The 18,583-nt window shown below is 41.5% G+C and overlaps 3 protein-coding genes across 4 annotated transcripts; 2 read left to right on the top strand and 1 right to left on the bottom strand.

Annotated features, from left to right (window-relative positions):
- The first annotated feature begins 595 nt into the window (after nucleotides 1–595).
- arhgap1 (Rho GTPase activating protein 1) lies at nucleotides 596–7,952 on the top strand. The gene is made up of 13 exons (XM_061270490.1): nucleotides 596–715; nucleotides 2,885–3,092; nucleotides 3,380–3,478; nucleotides 3,559–3,646; nucleotides 4,429–4,560; nucleotides 4,681–4,767; nucleotides 4,839–4,937; nucleotides 5,019–5,126; nucleotides 5,218–5,294; nucleotides 5,373–5,450; nucleotides 5,756–5,884; nucleotides 5,974–6,077; nucleotides 6,422–7,952. Exons 2-13 carry the CDS (start codon nucleotides 2,969–2,971, stop codon nucleotides 6,587–6,589), a joined length of 1,293 nt encoding a protein of 430 aa, XP_061126474.1. The 5' UTR covers nucleotides 596–715; nucleotides 2,885–2,968; the 3' UTR covers nucleotides 6,590–7,952.
- Nucleotides 7,953–13,148: 5,196 nt separating this feature from the next.
- On the top strand, nucleotides 13,149–14,060 carry arl6ip6 (ADP-ribosylation factor-like 6 interacting protein 6). 2 transcript variants are annotated; one of them, XM_061272479.1, is made up of 4 exons: nucleotides 13,149–13,426; nucleotides 13,481–13,534; nucleotides 13,660–13,786; nucleotides 13,856–14,060. In XM_061272479.1, the coding sequence occupies exons 1-4, from the start codon at nucleotides 13,264–13,266 to the stop codon at nucleotides 13,953–13,955; spliced, it is 444 nt and encodes a 147-aa protein (XP_061128463.1). In that variant the 5' UTR covers nucleotides 13,149–13,263; the 3' UTR covers nucleotides 13,956–14,060. The 2 variants fall into 2 exon arrangements, with proteins under 2 accessions (XP_061128463.1, XP_061128464.1); XM_061272480.1 differs by having other exon boundaries at nucleotides 13,862–14,060.
- Nucleotides 14,061–14,278: 218 nt separating this feature from the next.
- Nucleotides 14,279–17,627, bottom strand: slc19a2 (solute carrier family 19 member 2). The gene is made up of 6 exons (XM_061272478.1): nucleotides 17,421–17,627; nucleotides 16,030–16,581; nucleotides 15,609–15,855; nucleotides 15,335–15,527; nucleotides 15,082–15,223; nucleotides 14,279–14,793 (listed from the first exon to the last, which is right to left on the bottom strand). The coding sequence occupies exons 1-6, from the start codon at nucleotides 17,541–17,543 to the stop codon at nucleotides 14,659–14,661; spliced, it is 1,392 nt and encodes a 463-aa protein (XP_061128462.1). The 5' UTR covers nucleotides 17,544–17,627; the 3' UTR covers nucleotides 14,279–14,658.
- Nucleotides 17,628–18,583: the final 956 nt, after the last annotated feature.

Below are 18,583 nucleotides of genomic sequence, written 5' to 3' on the forward strand. Positions count from 1 at the left end.
GTCATTTTGTTACATTTCTCAATTAAATTTTTCAAAACAGTGTGTGTTTCTCAAAACCATTCGTGCAAAGAGTAGGATATCAAGGTTCTCCTGCAAAAGGCATTTTCTTTCTCAAACTCCTTAGTACATCTCTCAAAAATAAGTATTTATGTCACTTAACATATAATATTTTAATAACCAAATCAGTACTCACACGTTCATGTATGTGGAAGATTGATTGCAAGCGACTGGGCATAAGTCACATTTCATTTTTTGCTGTCAAAATGTACCCCTCCTCCCAATTTATACTATCCATCAGTCCGTACGTGTGGGTATATTAATATTAATCAATATTAATAATATCAATATACTAATAGTATTAATATTGTTGCTGTTATTTTACAAATAAAGTGTTGAAAATGGCGTGCTCTCTCATGATGCAATGTTGTGACGTTTTGGGGTCTGGTGATAAGTGATGATTTTGAAGTCAATCCAAGTGGGATAATTCCGATTTCCACCTTTCCTCGATTGCAGCATAAGAATTGTAATTTCCCAGTCATACCTCAAGGGGTCGCACCCACACTTATAAGATCACTTTTATCTTGAAAATGCCCAACGGTAAGGAGCGGAAGACCGCCATTTAATTTATTTTGAAAGTGTAAAAGCGGAAAAGGTGTAACGTTGCTTGTTTGTGTGTTCATAGTGCTGCGAGATAAATCATCACAAAGCTCTTCAGGTGAATAAAAACGCCATATAATTACATTTTATGATAAGTATCCTTTGTGTAATTGTTTAAATATGAACGTGATGTAATCGTGTGCGATTTGACGCACTGTTCCTTGCGCGCTTTGTTATGTTTACATGGCAATTATATGCGACGATCATCATTTTTTTTTAAGCTAAATAATTTCCGATCTTAAGAAAACGTGACTAGGGAGGTTGTGAGTTAATGATGTATTAGTGTTTGTTTTCCGGACCGATGGTCATAGCATTTTGAGGATGATACCGTAGCTACGCTTGTGTTTACAAGCTAGGGCTGCTAAAGTTAGCTTCATTAGCCTCTGCACTGGAAGTAGACGTCAGCGTCATTCCAATTGCTTGATATGATCATTTCTGCTCTTGCGTGACAGCGTGACACTTTCTTGTAATTTCGTTTTTTAAAAAATGCATTGTCAAAAATGTGACGTAACCAGGATGCAATGTTAGCACGGGATGTATCCCGAGGTATCTACATCCGTGAACCCAGCCAACCTTGTCCTTGTTGGGTTGCAGTTGAGTTGACTTTGGCTAAAGAACTAGTTACCCTTTGGAGTGGCGAGGCAAACAACCAATCGCACTCACGTTCATATTTATGGTCTATTTAGAGTCCCCATCAATGACGTTTACGAAGACCAGTGTGCTCTTTGCACTTCTTGCCTTCAGCTTATTTGCATCCCTAATTAGGAGAAGCATACAAAACTGATGGACAAATGTCTTGAAGCAATTCATTCAGATTTAAATGTGTCTTGACTGCAGCCAAGATTGACTTCAGTTTGGAAATGAGAATTTAGCCTTATTCTACTAATACAACTTGCATGGATGGACTCCTCCTCCAATTGCATTAAAAATTATAGTCAATTGATAGTAAGTTTCCCCACATACTCCATAAGCGCTCTCATAACCATCCTTTAACTGATATTTCCCCAAATATAACATTTTAACCTCAGTACAATGATGTAAGAATTTTTCAAATTGGACAATGGGATCTAACAAGGTTTAGTTAAAAATACCCACCAGTTTTTCATACAGGCCCAAAATCTGAGACAATGGGTAATGAATGCTTCAAATGCCCTAGAAAAAATGCTCTATAAACTCGATTTAACTGGCACAAATGAAAGATTGTTGCAGATGACAAAATTATGGGCAGTAGAAAAAGTCATGTGCCTTAATAATCATTTGAAGTATTCTTTCCAGTTTGTTGTTTGGAAACAACTATGTGAATACATTACAGGCTGAAAAATGCAAATGTCCTGAATTGCATTGGTCATTGCGCTAACAGCTGTGATCACTCGCTATCTCTGTGTGTGTGTGTGTTTGGCTGTTTGTGTGGGGTGTGTGAGTGAGCAACTACACAAATGCGGTCGTTTGTGGTTGGCCAGCAGCGGTGACATGGCCTATGCCTGTTGGTTAGTAACAGCATTTATTTAAAGCAGCGCTCTGTCAACCAGCATTATGCCACACATTAGGGGCTGGGTACAGCGTGGGGGTTGGGGGGGATGTATGTGCATGCATGTGTTGGTAATGAGTGTTTGAAGTTGATATGTGACAAGAGTAAAATGCATTGGACAGTATCTTATCGTCGGCCACTTCAGTCTGTACACCTGCACAATCGAATGATTCTAAATTTTACATTTACAAAAAATGTAGGAGACTTCAGGGTTAGTACTGACTGATTCAATATTGCCATAATAATTTAAGGCTTATACTAGAAGTAAGGCAAACAAAGCTTGAAGTCATGTGAAAGATTGTCTACTCTTTAAACATTGACTTTCAGTCAAGCTTTCACTACAACAACTTCAAAAAAATCGACCAAAACGTGGCGAAAACATGGCAAGTCAATAATGAAGAATAATCAGTGCCTTTATCTTGTCAACTTATAACTAAGATACGCATACTAAGGTCTTTGCACTTCGAAAATTCCATTCTACTCTCTTGTTCAGCCCTAGTTTTTATTGGCAAGGTCAAAGAGGTGTTGATTTAACATTGTGGGTTGTATATTATTATGGTTGTAGTTTACAGCGGCGTAAAACCACACTGCTCAAGATTACATCGCACATAAAGTAGGATAAATGAAAAGGTCAAATGAACGTGACCGCCTGTGATTCATGGCCGTATGGATCTCACAGACAACACTTGTCTCTTGCAGGACAGCGTGCGTTTGAGTGTGTCTGTGTGTCTTAAACGTGCTGTCATCTGAGTGCTTGCGTGCTGCGCCATCCTGCGGTGTGCAATGTCTTCGGAGCTACTTGTGGATTTCAGCGAGGATCCGACGACGGCACAACTGGGCCACCTCAAGCTGGCCACTCTAGAGGACCAGCAGTGGCCGACGGATGAATCGACTCTCAGCAAGTCAGGTGAGTGACATTTCTAGAAAGTGAAGCTCGTCCTAAATCAGTTTTGTACCTGCTTGCGTCTCTATTCATAATTGCTGTCAAATGAAAACACATTATCTGTATCGTTGGAAAAGTGTGGCCAAGTCCATTAATGAGCCTTTTGTTCACTTGTAATTTTCAACAATTATTTAACAAGGTTGGAAAGATAAATATCAATATCTATCTGTTAATGCTTGAGTTTTGAGATATACATATCATCATCAACTTTTTTTTAAAACTGCTGACGTGTCCATGTGTGTTTATGTCAGAGACTGACATCTCTCAGCAGTTTGATGCCAGTTCCCCCCACCTACCCTGGGACCATCCCTACTATGACATCGCCCGGCATCAAATCATCGAAGTCGCCGGTCAGTGGTGGCAGCCATCTTTTGCGGACCTCATCCTCTTATCAGTCCTCACTGTTTGTTTTCCCCTTATCGTCTTGTAGGCGACGACAACTTTGGCAGAAAAGTGATTGTCTTTAACGCGTGCAGGATGCCCCCCCAGCACGAACTGGACCATCACAAGCTGCTGATGTGAGTTTTCTGCTAGGACTGTAAAAATAGTTGACAGTAAGTTTAACTTGATTGTATGGCAGAAGTTGGGCACTTTGCTTGAGGATTAGTCCAGTAGACCAAAATCTTTCCTGTAGATTTTTCAGCCTAGCAACTGCCAAATCGGATGAGCTTTATTTCTTTGCACATTCCATAAACCCTGAGTTAATTCTGCATCAAGAATTTAAGAATTGTTTTTTTGGGGGGGGGGTTATAGAATGCAATTGACAGGGACACCTGTATTGCCTGGATATTCTTTAGACAATAAGGATGAAACATAGAGTTAGCTCCATTTTGAGTGTGTGAAGATGATGTCGTGTAGGAGGGGTTTGCCTTTATGACATATTAAAAGGCTTTTTGCATCGTGGGCACTCGGCATCACAGCAGACTTGCTGTGCACGGCTGCTGCTTGCTGGCGTACCATTTTAATCAATGCCAGTGTAAATAATTTGCATTTTTTTTGTACCGTATAAAAGAAGCGATTGAATGTGGTGTTGATGTAAGTGTATGTGATAGCAAGAGAAGGTAAAGGGAACTAAAGCATGCTGGTGTTTTTTTTTATTTTCAGTTTAGACAACCGTGTTGAAAGATGAATTAATTTTTTTAACAATATTTGATGAGTTTGGGGGTGCCGGGATCAAAATACAGATTACTGGTTGTTGTTTAAATGTTACGATCAATTGTTTGTGTCAAGGCAGGACCAGTATTCCCAATTGTTCTTTTTTATAGATATGTTTTTGATCTGGTCAGGTTTTGTCTTACAGGTACCTGAAAGGAACATTGGACCAGTATGTTGAAAGCGACTACACCCTGATCTACTTCCACCACGGGCTGACCAGCGAGAACAAGCCGTCTCTCAGCTGGCTGCGAGATGCTTACAGGGAGTTTGACAGGAAGTGAGTTAGCGTGCGCGCACCAGTGATCTCAGCCGTGACTATCTGATCTTTGAGTCATGTTTGTTCGGACGTCTTTTTTTTCCCCCTCCCTTAGTAGTGTTTGTTGTTTTTGTATGCCAGGTATAAGAAGAACATCAAAGCCTTGTATATTGTCCATCCCACCATGTTCATAAAGACCCTGTTGATCCTCTTCAAACCCATCATCAGGTACTTGGCTGAACTTTGTCAAGGAAGTTTGTAGCAATTTTACAATGATTATTATTTCTTTTTGGGTGTAGTTTTAAGTTTGGACGGAAAATCAACTACGTGAGCTATCTGAGTGAGCTGGAGGACGTGGTCAAGTGTGAGCAGCTCATCATTCCAGCCCGTGTCAAAGAGTAAGCGCTGGTTATTCCCATCTTGCCTTGAATGAAATCTGATAACCGCAAAAGCTGACTGGCGTGCGTGCATCCGTGCAGATACGACAACAAGTTGAGAGCCTCCCTGAAGCCAACCTCACTGCCTCCTATGTCCCCTCCTCGGAGTCCTCCTCTCCCCAACCAGGTCTTTGGGGTCCCCCTTGAATTGCAAGTCACCTCTTGTCTTTCGTGGCAAACACCACTTGTGGGTGTCAAAGGCGTTACAGTTAAAAGGAGCGTGCCTCTATGCGTCTCTCAGGTTACAGAAGAGAAATCCAGACGGAGACGCGGTTCCTGTGGTGATGAGAGACACGATCAGCTTCCTTTCAGAGCAAGGTGATTTCGACACCACCCGAAACTACATGGCGGCTTGAGTTGGTTTTGTTTCCGTCCGACAGTTGTGTTTTTTCTCAGGTCTGGAGATTGAGGGAATCTTCCGACGTTCCGCCAATGTGACTTTGGTGAAGGAGGTTCAACTCCGATATAATTCAGGTAGCACGCTTGACACAATGGATTGTATCTCATCAGTTTATCGTTTCAAACACTCATAAATGTTACACGTAATTTCCCGGTGGTACTGCGTGCACTCATCAAACATTCTCTCTTCAAGAGCACTTGGCCTAATTCTATGCATTCTCAAAAAGCACCTGTCATTGACAGCTGCTGCCTTTCTAAGGTTTCTCACCAACTGCTCGACAGTTTACTTCACAGCACACGCAGATGACACCTGGTGGAAGGTGCCGTGAAAACAAAACACATTCCATACGGTGTCTTGAACGCCTTTGCCCTTTTTGCAGGCGAAACGGTCAACTTCAAAGAGATGGAAGATGTCCATTTGGCGGCCGTGATCTTGAAGACGTTTCTGCGAGAACTGCCCGAGCCACTGCTGACCTTCCAGCTCTATAATGACATAGTCAATTTTGCCTGTGGGTTCGCCATGCGTCATTCCAAAATGTCGCCGGGTAAGTGCGTGTGTGTGGAGTTGTCACTAACTGCCGTGTTGGTTTATGTCAAGCTGTGCCCAGTGACAGTCAGGTGACTGTTATGAAGACGCTGGTGGAGTCACTGCCAGAGGAGAACTACGCCACACTCAGATACCTAATCACATTCCTGGCACAGGTATATTGGCTTTTCTCCAATGTAACTTTTTATTTTTTTTATTTTTAAATACATTCTCCAAACTTTTAAATGTACGACTGTTGAATGTGTCCAACTTGCTGTTTGCAAACAAGGCACTCAATAGCAAAATTGAAATGTATTCATCCCAAAAATAAAAATCTGCAATCAGGCAAATTTGCAAATACCAAAACACATAATCGATAGGAAGCTTAGGTAATATTTGACCAGCTATCGGTAAGCTAAACCAGTTTATACAGCTGACCTGTCTTGGTGCATTTTATAACCATGGATGAAATCATTATGATACTTTTGAGTTTCGAAACGTAATGCCGTGCTGTTAACAGGTAACAGTCAACAGCGAAGTGAATAAGATGACCAACAGCAACCTGGCTGTGGTTTTTGGGCCCAACCTGCTCTGGGGGCGGGACAACGCCATGTCACTCAGCGCCATTGGACCAATCAACAACTTCACCCGATGCCTGTTGGACGAGCAGCACTTGGTCTTTACTTAAATGCGGTCCCCTTTTGTCTGACTCGCCAGTGGAGGCTACTCAACCTTGATAGCGAGTGAGCCCAAATAGCTCTTGAAGCAACACAGCTTAGTTCTAAAATGCACATTAAAAACAAACATCTCTCGGATGATTTAATTTGTATTTTTTGTCCCCTGGAAATCAGATTGAGCCCATTGCAACGTGATTAGTGCTCAACCGTAAATTGAAATCTAGTGAGCACTTCATGAGAGAACAACCGTGCAAATGCAAAATTGAACAACAAAAGAGATTTTCTCAAAAGCGACATTCCAACTCCAACTGCATGTGTACAATTATTGTCAAGTGGAATTGAAATCAGAAAATGTCTTTACTATTCAATGTGTTGCTGTTGTTGGTTTCTGACGTTTCTTTCATGCAAAAAAAAAAGATATAAAACCACCATGAAGAAATAAATGGGTTGTATGAAAACCCGCAGGTTTGCCTAAAAAAATGGTACCAAATGTTGTGGACAATCTTGCTGTATTTAAAAAAAAAAAAAAGTAACAGATTAGCTGTGCTGTTGTATTAACCCTAACCCCCCAAACGTCTGTGCTTTGGGCTGTCATGCACGCGTCCGCTCTCCCCCTCTCTGAACCGTGTGATCCAATCGGGTTTTGTGCTTGTGGGTTTTGTTTGTACCTGTGCCACCTGGCCTTTTGTTTAATTGAGTGTGTGCCTAGTATTTGATGGTGTCTTTGTTCCCCAGCGATCAATGATAAAACTAGGGGAAGCTGCAGGATTAAATTTAGGAAAAATCTGCTGCCTTGACACACATTCTTACGGTCTTATGTCTTAAAAACGACTTCCTCAACTTGAAACACTCTGATGAACCTTACAACTAATGTTCTAAAATCTTAACACTACAATTTTGAATTTAATGTTTTACTTGACCAATGTTAGGTGGAATCGTTGCCATGCTGTTTACTGTTTCATTTATGAGTGCTACTGTGTATGCTGTGCTCTATATACATACAGTGTATAATATGTATGTGTGTGTTAATGCATTTAAAAAGAAAAATCACAAAATATGCCTGGGCTCGATATTGTTTAAAGGTTTAACCAACAGGGTTCGTGTGAACGGAGGAGAGAATCTCAAACAAGTGCCATTGAAGTTTCACACTTGCTGATCAATCACATCTGAGTATGATCTTGTGATCTTTGTACTGTAATTAGTTGTCCTGGTGACAGTAAGATATTTTCTCTCTGGGAGAAGTGACTTGGTTTCCAGGCTCAAATAAATTCAAGATTATTTTCTCAATTTTATTTTTCATCCTTTTGATATTTAGTTCTTGATGTGTATGACGATGATGTACTCTTGTGGCAGAATAAAGAAACCTGAACGAAAGAGTTTTTTTGCCATTTTTGTTAACATTTAAGTTTTTTTAATAGTCTCAACAATGGTGCATTCAAGCGTGCACAAAAGTGGCGCAGTTTAGAATAATGCTAGATGAATGTCCTATAGAACTTGTATATGTGGCATCAGAAAAAAATTGATTTCAGGCCCGAAAACTACTACATTGTCCTTCCATGTTCAACTAAACAGGAATCAGCTAATGTGTGAGTAGAGATGAGTAATGGCAGGCCAACTCGCTGTTCACTATTCCCTCAGCATCTGACAGTTCCTGCCAAGTATGGCACCTTATAAATTCAAGTGCTTCTCCGTCAGGAACTGTATGATGCTAAGGCGTCGTGATGCCGATAATTCAGCCGTTGTACTTGATTGCGATGGCCTGCTTGGAGGTTCTACCAGACACTGGTGGTTAGTCGTCTTAGTGTCATTGCAGCCTTGTTTGTGCGTTTGTTTTTTGAGCATCCAGACAGGTTGTCTGCCGGTGATGGTGGAGCTGAGGTTTGTGCACCACATCCAGCTGGTAGTTGCCAATGGTGATAGCAAGTGGTCACATCCACAATTGTGTTCTTCAAGGCTGCTAGTTTTGTATAATGATGTGATTGATGGCGTGATGAGCCATTTACAAGGTTTTCAGCCATAGCAGGGAAACCCCAAGTATGAGGCAACTCCAAAGTTTGGACACCCGTGGACGATGTCATGTTAGCATTGTAGCCAAAACTCGCCACAAACTGCAGGGAGAGTAAAATTCAGCAAAGTCTGAGGTTTAATCTGTTGCGAAAACTAATCACACAGGCCCAGAAAAAGGGTAACAGGGTGCTTCCCAATGGCCGTTCGGCCTCTACTCTTTTCTCAAGGGTCTTTATTTATGTCCAAGTTGGACCCGTACCTCTCTGTCCCAGCTGGAGGAGCACAGATTTGCTGATGCCTTGGGAACGGAAGAAGGGGGTGTCTCGTTTGATTGCCCGGAGGAGCTTGAGCGGGTCGGCGTAGGTGGGTGGTAAGATGGGGAAGGGCGGCGGCAGAAGGTCTTCGGGTTTGTCCTTTGCCGAAATGGGGGGCAAGTACGTCTGCTCCCTGGTGATCTTTTTGCGCGGCTGCTTGATTTCAGCACCCAGCAAGTTTGTCTCCTTGGCCTTCTTGGCTGTCTTGGCCTTGTCTGCGTTGAGCCGAGGTAGGAGGACACATGCTCCGTCCCCAGCTTGCACCACATCTTCCCAGATCTCGTCCTCAAAGGTTTTGTATTTTTTCTCGGCGGCTTGAGCTTTCTTGCTGGTTGCCTTGGGGCGAGCGGCAATCCTGTAGCGTACCATGACGCGCTTGGGACGAACATCTTTTTGGTTGCTCTTAGTTTTCTGCTCAGACCTCTGCTTGGACCGCTTTAAGCGATTGTCCTCCCGTTCCTTCTGCAGCCGCTGTTCTTCTTCTTGTACTCTCTTCCGATAGAAGTTTGTTTGCATTTTCTTCAAGGCCTCCTTCGGGATGGTGTCAATTTTCCCCATGAGCATGAACACTTGTTCCTCCACATGTTTCATCTTCTTTAATGGGTTCAAAAAATGACTTGAGGTTGAACAAGAGCGATACACTTTTGTCACCTTGACGGTCAGCGAGTCCAACTCTTTTTCCAGCTCTACCTTCCGGTTGTCCTTGTAAAGCTTCACCATCTGGGAAATTTTCAAGGATGTGTTTGTCTCCTCCTGAATTTTGGCCTTGACGCTACTGATCTCTGTTCGTAAATTCTCCAGGGTCTCTTCATTCTTCTTCCTGGTGTTTTCAAATTTTTGCTGTTGCCCGAGGAGTGCGTAATTGTTCTTAACAGCGTAAGGAAGCAGGAACTGGTTTTGCTCTCTCAGGTTTTCCATCCGTTCCAAGACCTGTTCGTGATCTGGTAGAACGGTCTGATTGGCTTGCTGGTCGGAGGCAGCCAATTTGAAAATATTCTGTTTGTAGCGCTCATATCTCCTCAGCTTGTCCTCAATCTCGGGTATTTCCTTTTGCATAGACTTGATTTGATCACTAATTACATCAATTTCTGAATTTTTGACTAATTTGTGCCTCTTCATCTTTTCATAACGGACTCCTTCCTCTGCCAGTTTCTTGTCTGCCATTTCCCGAAAGTTCTCATTGATGAGTTTCTGTCTTTCAAGGACCAATTCGAGACCTTTCACCTGCTCTTCCTGGGCAGCGATGGCCTCCATCAACCTCAGATTAGCTTCCCTTGTCACCTCCATGGCTTCAGCACGTTGGACCTTCTTTTGTTCGAGGTACCGATCAAAATTTTCTGGTTCTGCCAGCTTTGAATGAGCGTTGGGTTTGTGGCTGATCTTGCAAATATGGTATTTGACTTTCTTCTCCATTTTTCCAACGCGATACATGATGAGAAAGAAATGGGTTGATCGTTCAATGTGTTATAGAATATTCCAATTTTCATATCTGGGCATCTTGTAGACAAACCAACATAATTTGTTGTTGAAGCACCTTTGAAAGAAAGCAGACGTTTGACATCATTGACCACAACAGCCCAATCCTGACAATAATGAATGACTCAGGTATGTTTTTGAAAAGGTGACATCACGCAAATACTTGATGATGAACGCCTTCATGATGACATCACACTAATCATAATCCCGCAATTAGAACAGCACGTGTTCAATCTGTAGATTTAATAGTCTTCCTTCCCAATACTGTTTTATTTTATTTTATTGTTTTATTTTAAAACATTTAACTAGAAGTGTGAAATAAAGTGATCAGAGAATGCAAGGGAAGCTCAGCGTCCCTGCAAGGGAAGCTCAGCGTCCCTTGAATAATAAAGAATGAATTGAAATAAAAACAAAAATAACATTTAAAAATGATGTATTAATTATTTAAATGATTTATTCATTCGTTCTTTCATTCAGTTTTGGTCCTTCAATGCAAAAGCAAATGTTATTCAAATGAGATTCTAAAAGGCCAAGTTATGTTTTGGGGCTGCTCTGTTATAATGTCATGAGTTTGAAATCTTGAAGTCTTCAAGGTTATATTCCATCGAATGACCACTGTCACAAAGGTTGGTCTCATCTCACTGAAGACCCAAAACTGCCTTACTTTTACTTTGCATTTCAAACTGCTTACTGTTATTACACGTTGCACTATCGAGACAAGAAAATATCTTCTACCATTTTTATCTATGCCAATGACATACAGTGACAGGCAGAACAATTGTTTTTCCACTCCACATTTTGTGACATTTTTGCTTGTATGATGTGAGATCACTTCCAACTTAGTATATGTGCCTTCACTCACACTGACCTAGAGTAGCTGACTTAACACCGTGACACATATATTCCTTTATGATGCCACCAAATACTTTATGATGCAACAATTGATTTTTGTGCAAGAGGGGATTTCTACCATGACAGTATTAGTTGTTTTGAATTGGGGGGGGGGAAACAATATGGCGAACGCATACAATTCTGGCCAGGATTATAATGTCATGTCTTATATTGATAAGCTTGTGGATGATATCACCAAAGACCTCAATGCCAACAAAGTTCGACTATTATCATGTCACCCGAAGGAAAGGGTGCACATCAAATGCAAAATAAAGAACCAATTTGCCGTCCTGGAATACCTTCAGGGTAACCGAACGAAAAACAGCAAAATCCAGCTATGGGTTGAGATTCACACTCTGAAAACCAAGATCAAGATCTCTGAAAACCAAGAGAGGCAAAACACCGACAAACTGTGTGCCAACTGGAAGACAATCGACGACCTGAGGATGCAGCTTCGTCAAAGTCAGAGAAAGGAGAAAGAAAATGCAGCGGCCACAGAGAGGACCATTCAGGAGCTTGGGTGCCAGCTGAGGGAGCAATTTCACAAGGTTCAGATGATGAAGGAGCATCTTCTCAGGCACGTCCCCAACATTCCTTCCATCGAACCCCATGAAGAACCTGAAATGGAAGAGAAGCTCCAAGTGGTGAAAGCGGCTTTACTCAGGATGCAAGATGCACACAAGGCCAAAAAGAGGATCCCTTGTGGCACAGACAGTGACTGGACCTGCACACAAAGCCCGCCCGAATCTGATAGACATCAGAGAACTGAGAGACCAGTTTCACGCCACTGCCCCTTGGGCTCCAGTTCAGCACAAGGGACAGGCAAGAACTGGTGCCGGCGACTTTGTACTTGTTCCTGCTCGATTTTGGATTTTTAAATATCTTGATGCTTGTCATTGAATTAATTTACTCCTCCCACACACTTTAAAGCACTTAAAGTACAGAAACAAAGCATGCTTCCTTCAAATTGTTTGTTTCCATTCTTGTTGAAGTTGACTGTAAAGATGATATGTAAAACAAAAAAAGTGCATAATGCAAACAAAGTTGTTCAGGCGAACCTGCACGCGTACTACTAACTTAATAATGCAAAATGTCAAATGGCATAAAATGGCACTCAACTGAGTTCTAACAATCATTCACAACTGTCATGAAGTGAATGGAGCTGGGCGACCAAATGCAGCTCATTCATTCATTGAAGGAACTCAAAAGACAGACTAAAGATGCTCGACTAGGTACATGAATAACTGAACAGAATGACGAAATAAGACAAGAACAGACAAGCAACGAGAGAAACAAGAACCGAGAAGACATGAGATGCAAACAATCCGAAAGTGGAGCGAGGGGCGGACAGGACTTAAATACAAGACAGATAACACGAGGCAGGTGAAGGTGATCACACTGACCATGGGCACACAGGAGGGGAGGGGCGAGCACACAGACACGTGATCCATCCATCCATCCATCCATCCATCCATCCATCCATCCATCCATCATCTGTACCGCTTGCCACCACGGGGGTCGCGAGTAATCAATTTATAATAGTCATACTTTGGGACTTTGGGAGGGACGGACACAAAAATAGAACAATTATTTTTAAGACTAAAGGTGTTACTATGGAAAAGTGTGTTACTGTTGGGGGTTCACGGATGCGATCTATTTCGTATTTATTTGATGAAAAATGTAATTTCTCAAATTAAATTATATGAATTTATTGTGAATAATAAAATATAAAATGACTTGCTGTTACTTACAACTGTAATAAATATAAAGGTTTTTAAAAGAAAATATACATAAACTGTTTTTGGTCATGTTTAAAATGAAACCTGTAATAACACTTACATACACATGAGGGCGACAACTTGGCAAACAGTGCCCAGTATACCAAAGAATTAAGAAGAAGAAGAAGAGACTCGCTTGTTTGCGGAAGTGTCATTATTAACGCGAAGCTCGTTGAATTTTAGTTATGAATCTTATTTTCTAGTCCTGTCGTAAAAGAAATGGACCATCCATCACACACTGGGGCAGTGGTAGGAGGAAGGTCCATGATACATCGTAATGGCTTTAAACCTTTGACAGTGGTGGCGATGTCTGGAGTTTTCTCTGCTGTAGTTGTAGTTGCTGCTGGTGTTTTCTGCGCCGTTCTTGATCCTATACTTCAAGGTAAACGCGAGTATCTCTGTAGCTTTCGCTAAAAGTAATGTTTCATTGTTTCAGAGCTGCGAGGATGCAGAGTCAAGGAAGAGAATGGTTCAGAAGTGAGGATGTTGGGTGAGTATTTATTGGAGACTTTTCGACTGTCATTCCTTGGCTATTGAAATTGTGACCCTTGAAATCACTGTCACTCATTTGTTTAAATTGTCACCCCTGTTCACAAGGTGTGTTTTTGCTTGTAGGTTTCTGGAGTATCCTGGTTCTCTCGCTCTTAGCAGGAATCGCTTGCTGCGTCTTCTCATGGACTCTGACCTATTTCAACTCTTACAAACCAGGCCTGCTGCCACCAACATTACTAACACTGTGCAGGTAGTTTTACAAAATATATTTTCAACCAAATGTAAATATACGAACTTCGGTGTCATTTTTTTTTTTTAGATCCAGAGATCAACACAACAGAGATTTCCTTTTGGATTACGGTGTTGCCCTCCTTAACGGCGCCATGGCAACGCTTACCGTCATCTGGAGCCTGACCTAACTTTGTCCCATACATTTGTCCATCAGTTTTTCAGCAATGAACTATACAATTTTGTAGAATTATTTTTTCATCCATGTCAAAATTTGAATACAATGATAAAACAAAGATTTTGTGGTTATCTCATTGCATCATTTTAGCAAGCAGTAACATTATTTTAATTTAAATTAACATTATAATTTCAAAGTGTAATATATATTAAAATAATTAGTAACAATGTAACAGAAAATCATAACCATTAGAATTGTGTGTTCTAGTGCTCATAACAGTGACGCATGGAAACAGGCACAATCTGTCAAGCACTAATAACTGCTCATACATGTATGTTTGATTCACAATTTACTAACAAATCAATGGCTTGTAACAACTTTACCAAATATACAGTAGTACGTACATTCTATAATATTCTGCTGAGTTGTGATTTTAGGCACACAAATATACATTAAATATAAAAAAGGGGGTATGGAAGAACAAGAGACAGTGCACACAGTATTGCTTTCAAGTCTAAGGCCTCAAATTGATTCAAACTATATGACAAAGTACTTACAAACAGCATGTTTTTAAGTATCAGTTCAGTCGGTTTAATACTGAAACTCATGATAGTGTTTTGTGGGTGGCAGAAGTGCTTAGTTGAATGTAAACCAACACAAAAAAAACCCAATGAGCTAGTCTGCTGTGTTAGTGAGTAGACATTTTGGAATCAACATTAAGTGCTGTCTGTGTCTGCTGGACTTGTGGAAAGGACCTCTTGGTCAGAGTGTCGCCTGGTGGCTAGTTTGCAAAGCCCGGCGATGAAGAACACAGCAGAGATGAGAGCAAAGTAGCCGCCGTAGACGTAGAACTGTTGGAGGAAGACATAATCAACCATTTTGTAAGCATGAACACTTTGTAAGCAGGAACATTTGTGACTATAAACTGTATATATGCAAGGAGAATACATTAGGTACACCCTTATGAAGAGTTTTAAGCTAAATTTCAGGCCCTGGAGAGGCTCACCATGCTTGGAGTGCAGTTCTACACGGCAAACTACAACTCCCAAGACTTCTTCCCATTGGTATCGGAACCCATTACAAGTGCGCAAGATGTGCGAGTGCCTATCTTCTAGTGAGAGCGAATCACAACTTTTCACCTGGGTGAAGATGTCCAAGCCCAGGCCGACCGAGTCCACCACCACCAGAGTGAGCAGAGACTGCAGCAGCAGAGCCACAAAGGTGTTGACGCCGAACACCAAGGCATAGCGCTGCATGTCGAGACTGGAAGCTATTTCATATCTGAGGGAAGAAAGAAAATGCCTAAGACATGTGCTAATTAAACCGGTCAAACAGTGGACAGTTTGCTGTCAGATTGCACTGCGAGGGAGCAATAGCTCTTGAATTACTTACGTGGCAACGGTGATTAGCAGCATGTAGGTCGTTCTGAAAAAGACGTACGAGCCGTAACACAGCCAGATGCTCTTCAGCGTCACCATGACGAGTACGCATGCTGCCATGAAGAGCGAAAGGGCACACAAGGCCAGCTCTCCCCACACAGTCCAGCGCACAGGAAGGTGACCCACCAGGAGGGCAGCCACAGCCCCTTAAAACACGCCCCCAAGCGATCAGCTGAGTGACGACCGTTTCCGGTGTTTGCAATAACGGCATACGAAGCTCACGCTACCTAGCAGTGTGGACAAGGTCTCCACATAGCCGTTGTAGATGAGGTATTCGCTGGACGGGCGGATCTTCTCCCAAAGCGCTTGAGCATAGTTGACCACCTGGAAATGACCACATGTTGCCAGCGCCCACCAGAGTGACCACGCTAGTAGAGGACCTCGTCTGTAACAGTGTAAGAAGTCGGCCAGGAGCATCTTCAAGACCTCTGATAAATCACAGCTCCTACTCGTTTCCTCAGATGACGGGGACACCTAATTGTCGAAACAAATTGTTGGTTATCGTGGCATTTATGTTAAAGTCATGGTTTGTGTTGTATTTATGGCTATAGTACTTAACACAAGCAATTATGAAGCTTTACAGTGATTTTAGCTATTCACAGCAGGCTTGGTCACTATTCCCTGCTGCTACTATAGTTTGAGACTCACAGTGGAGAGGTCCTCGTTGTCCTGCGGCACCTTGTGGTCGACCTTCTCGATGAGGGCGCCGCTGTAGTCACACTGCCTCGCTGTCACCTTCACAGGTTTCTTGTGGAAAAACAAGCTCCTTTTGGGCATGGGCAGAAACCAAGGAGGGACGAAGGCTACGACGGCCGATGCGAGCGTGACCCACACAAGGTGCACCAACTGGACTTGGGCTAGGGCGAGGAGGAGCTGTCCGGTCAGCGAGCCGGCGGCCGAGCCAAAAAGAGCCGCACTGCGGCAGTAAGCAGTCACCCTTTTGTAGTACGCCGGCTCGACCACGCTGTAGATATACGAGAAGTAGGCCACCTCAGAGGCTGTGGCCAGCCCGAAGAAAAACTCCAGAAGTTGCATGGTGCGAAGGCCTTGTGCTTTGGCAAGTATCACATAAGTGACCACAAAACTGGTTGCCTGTAACACCAACACGGGTTTATAACAGAGGAAGTCAGTGGCCAGGAAGACGGGGAACATCAACGCCAGATAGGAATATGTCCAGATTGGGTAGATTTCACTGACAACCTGCACAAAGCAAAAGACAGAAAGACATTTGACAGATTGCATGTTGTCAACTGAAGGAAAAAGAAAAAACAATACTGATAGCTGGAGCTGAACAACTGATCGCTGAGCAGTGTTGTAACCTCAAATTCCAAAGTATTTAGGATTTGTTTCCTGGAGGGATTAGAGTCTAAAACCGCCTTTACAAACTTATTTGGGCCGGGAAAAAAAATGTTATCTCTTCACTGTGAAAGGGATTTACAAAAGGTAATTAAAAACAAATTTACTCAAAGGACTACAACACACAATGTTGGACTTAAGTGTACATTCCAAAGTTTAAGGAAGATTAAATTAAGATCAGCCAGAAAGGCTGAGTGCATATTAGGTTAATACTAATCTTTCCCTCGAAAACCCAACAATAATGTTTACTCAGCATTTTTACTCTATGATAAAATAATTTAGTGAGATATTCACAGTTTGTTAACGTTCTATTTCCAAATACAACTGTTGAAACGACGTGCTTTTGAACATAACTTCCCTTTGCAACCCTACTTGTGTGCAGAATATTGAGGTAGAGTAATGTAACCATTTTGGAATACGGTATAATTTTTTTATTTTTTAAGTTTAGAACCACCTTTTCTGACACTTACTGATGGCGGAAGCTATAATTGGGCAATAGGCTGTCAATGTTACAACATGCGCCGGCTAGACCTGGTTCCTACCTACGTTTCTGAAATGAAGAAACATATATATTTAGTATATATAGATTAACTGGTTAAACTACAGGTAACCGAGATGGTGTGTGGATACGGTAATCGTAGTGTCACGTGTACTGTATTCGCGAGATCATGCAGCTTCCTCACCTGCGCCTCGGTCAGATTCTTATCTGGTCCCATCAAGTAAGCGGTAAGGAAAGGTTCCGACGGCCTCAGGTTGGAAAATACGCCATAAATGCAAAGGTACAGCATCGGGTACAACACAGACATGTTGTACGCAAGTTACATGACCTCCACATCAACATCAACTTTGACTCCACCACACACACCGGTGGCGACACTTGTTCGTTTTTTTTGTTTTTTTTAAGGCGATTAAGAAGATCTTTGCTACACTACCGCTACCTAGTGGTTAAAACATGCAACTGCACAAAGCAGATGATAAATGAATAAATAAGTAAATTAAATGTGTAAATTAACTAAATAAATCAATTGAACGCATTAAATAAATAAATAAATAAATACATAAATAAATAAATAAATAGGAAACTGAGAATGAAACTAATTACAAAGTGGCCCACGACAAACATTTGACACCACAGTTTTACACGTACTAAACATTAAATGAAAATTTCTAATGTTATTAATGATCTTGCAACCAGGGAAGTATCGTAGGTGGCAAAAGTATTTGCATGCTGCACTTACAGATGCTTGTGTAGTAAAAGACTGGTAGTGTTACTGATTACATTTTTGCACTCATGTAAAAGTTCAAATGCACAGATGCTTAATCATAGAAAAAAAAATTGTAATGAGGTTTTTACTGTTTTAACTGCTTTGATAAGTTGGTACAACACAAAAACTTATCTGCATACAAGTTTCCCTGTTTTATTGACTTACCAGTACATTTTACTAAGTTGTCACATGTTTTTATTTTAACCAATTAGCTCAACTTTTATACTATCCAAAAAAAAAGTTCCCACAGCTTGGCAAATATTAACTGAGCAACAGTAAATTTATTTAAATACAGTTTTGGTACTTCTATACTTCCCATCACTGGAAAATAGAGACTGAAGTTCAACATGAATAATGTAACTCCGGTGAGTCAGGTACTGTATATATTATTTTATTTTACACAATGTGCCACAAAGATTTTGTTTGTTGCCAAGTTAACCACACAAGCTGCTGGGCAAGAAAATGCGCAATGATGTTATATAAACAAACAATCAAACCGACACAAACAAACAAACAAAAAATACATATTGCAGCCAACTGCTAAAGGACCATCAACACATTCATAGTATTAAGACAAAATG

The sequence above is a fragment of the Syngnathus typhle genome, linkage group LG2 (genome assembly GCF_033458585.1).
Source record: "Syngnathus typhle isolate RoL2023-S1 ecotype Sweden linkage group LG2, RoL_Styp_1.0, whole genome shotgun sequence".
In the NCBI taxonomy this organism is placed as follows: domain Eukaryota; kingdom Metazoa; phylum Chordata; class Actinopteri; order Syngnathiformes; family Syngnathidae; genus Syngnathus; species Syngnathus typhle.

Bases quoted from the DNA above. Each gene is read 5' to 3' on its own strand.
- arhgap1 (XM_061270490.1), top strand. From the start codon at position 2,969: ATGTCTTCGGAGCTACTTGTGGATTTCAGCGAGGATCCGACGACGGCA. The intron at 4,561-4,680 runs GTGAGTTAGCGT...TTTGTATGCCAG, and splicing joins TACAGGGAGTTTGACAGGAA to GTATAAGAAGAACATCAAAG. The intron at 4,768-4,838 runs GTACTTGGCTGA...TTTTGGGTGTAG, and splicing joins CTCTTCAAACCCATCATCAG to TTTTAAGTTTGGACGGAAAA.
- arl6ip6 (XM_061272479.1), top strand. From the start codon at position 13,264: ATGGACCATCCATCACACACTGGGGCAGTGGTAGGAGGAAGGTCCATG. The intron at 13,427-13,480 runs GTAAACGCGAGT...TCATTGTTTCAG, and splicing joins TCTTGATCCTATACTTCAAG to AGCTGCGAGGATGCAGAGTC. The intron at 13,787-13,855 runs GTAGTTTTACAA...TTTTTTTTTTAG, and splicing joins ACATTACTAACACTGTGCAG to ATCCAGAGATCAACACAACA.
- slc19a2 (XM_061272478.1), bottom strand. From the start codon at position 17,543: ATGTCTGTGTTGTACCCGATGCTGTACCTTTGCATTTATGGCGTATTT. The intron at 15,856-16,029 runs GTGAGTCTCAAA...TTCGACAATTAG, and splicing joins ACAACGAGGACCTCTCCACT to GTGTCCCCGTCATCTGAGGA. The intron at 15,528-15,608 runs GTAGCGTGAGCT...GCGTGTTTTAAG, and splicing joins GACCTTGTCCACACTGCTAG to GGGCTGTGGCTGCCCTCCTG.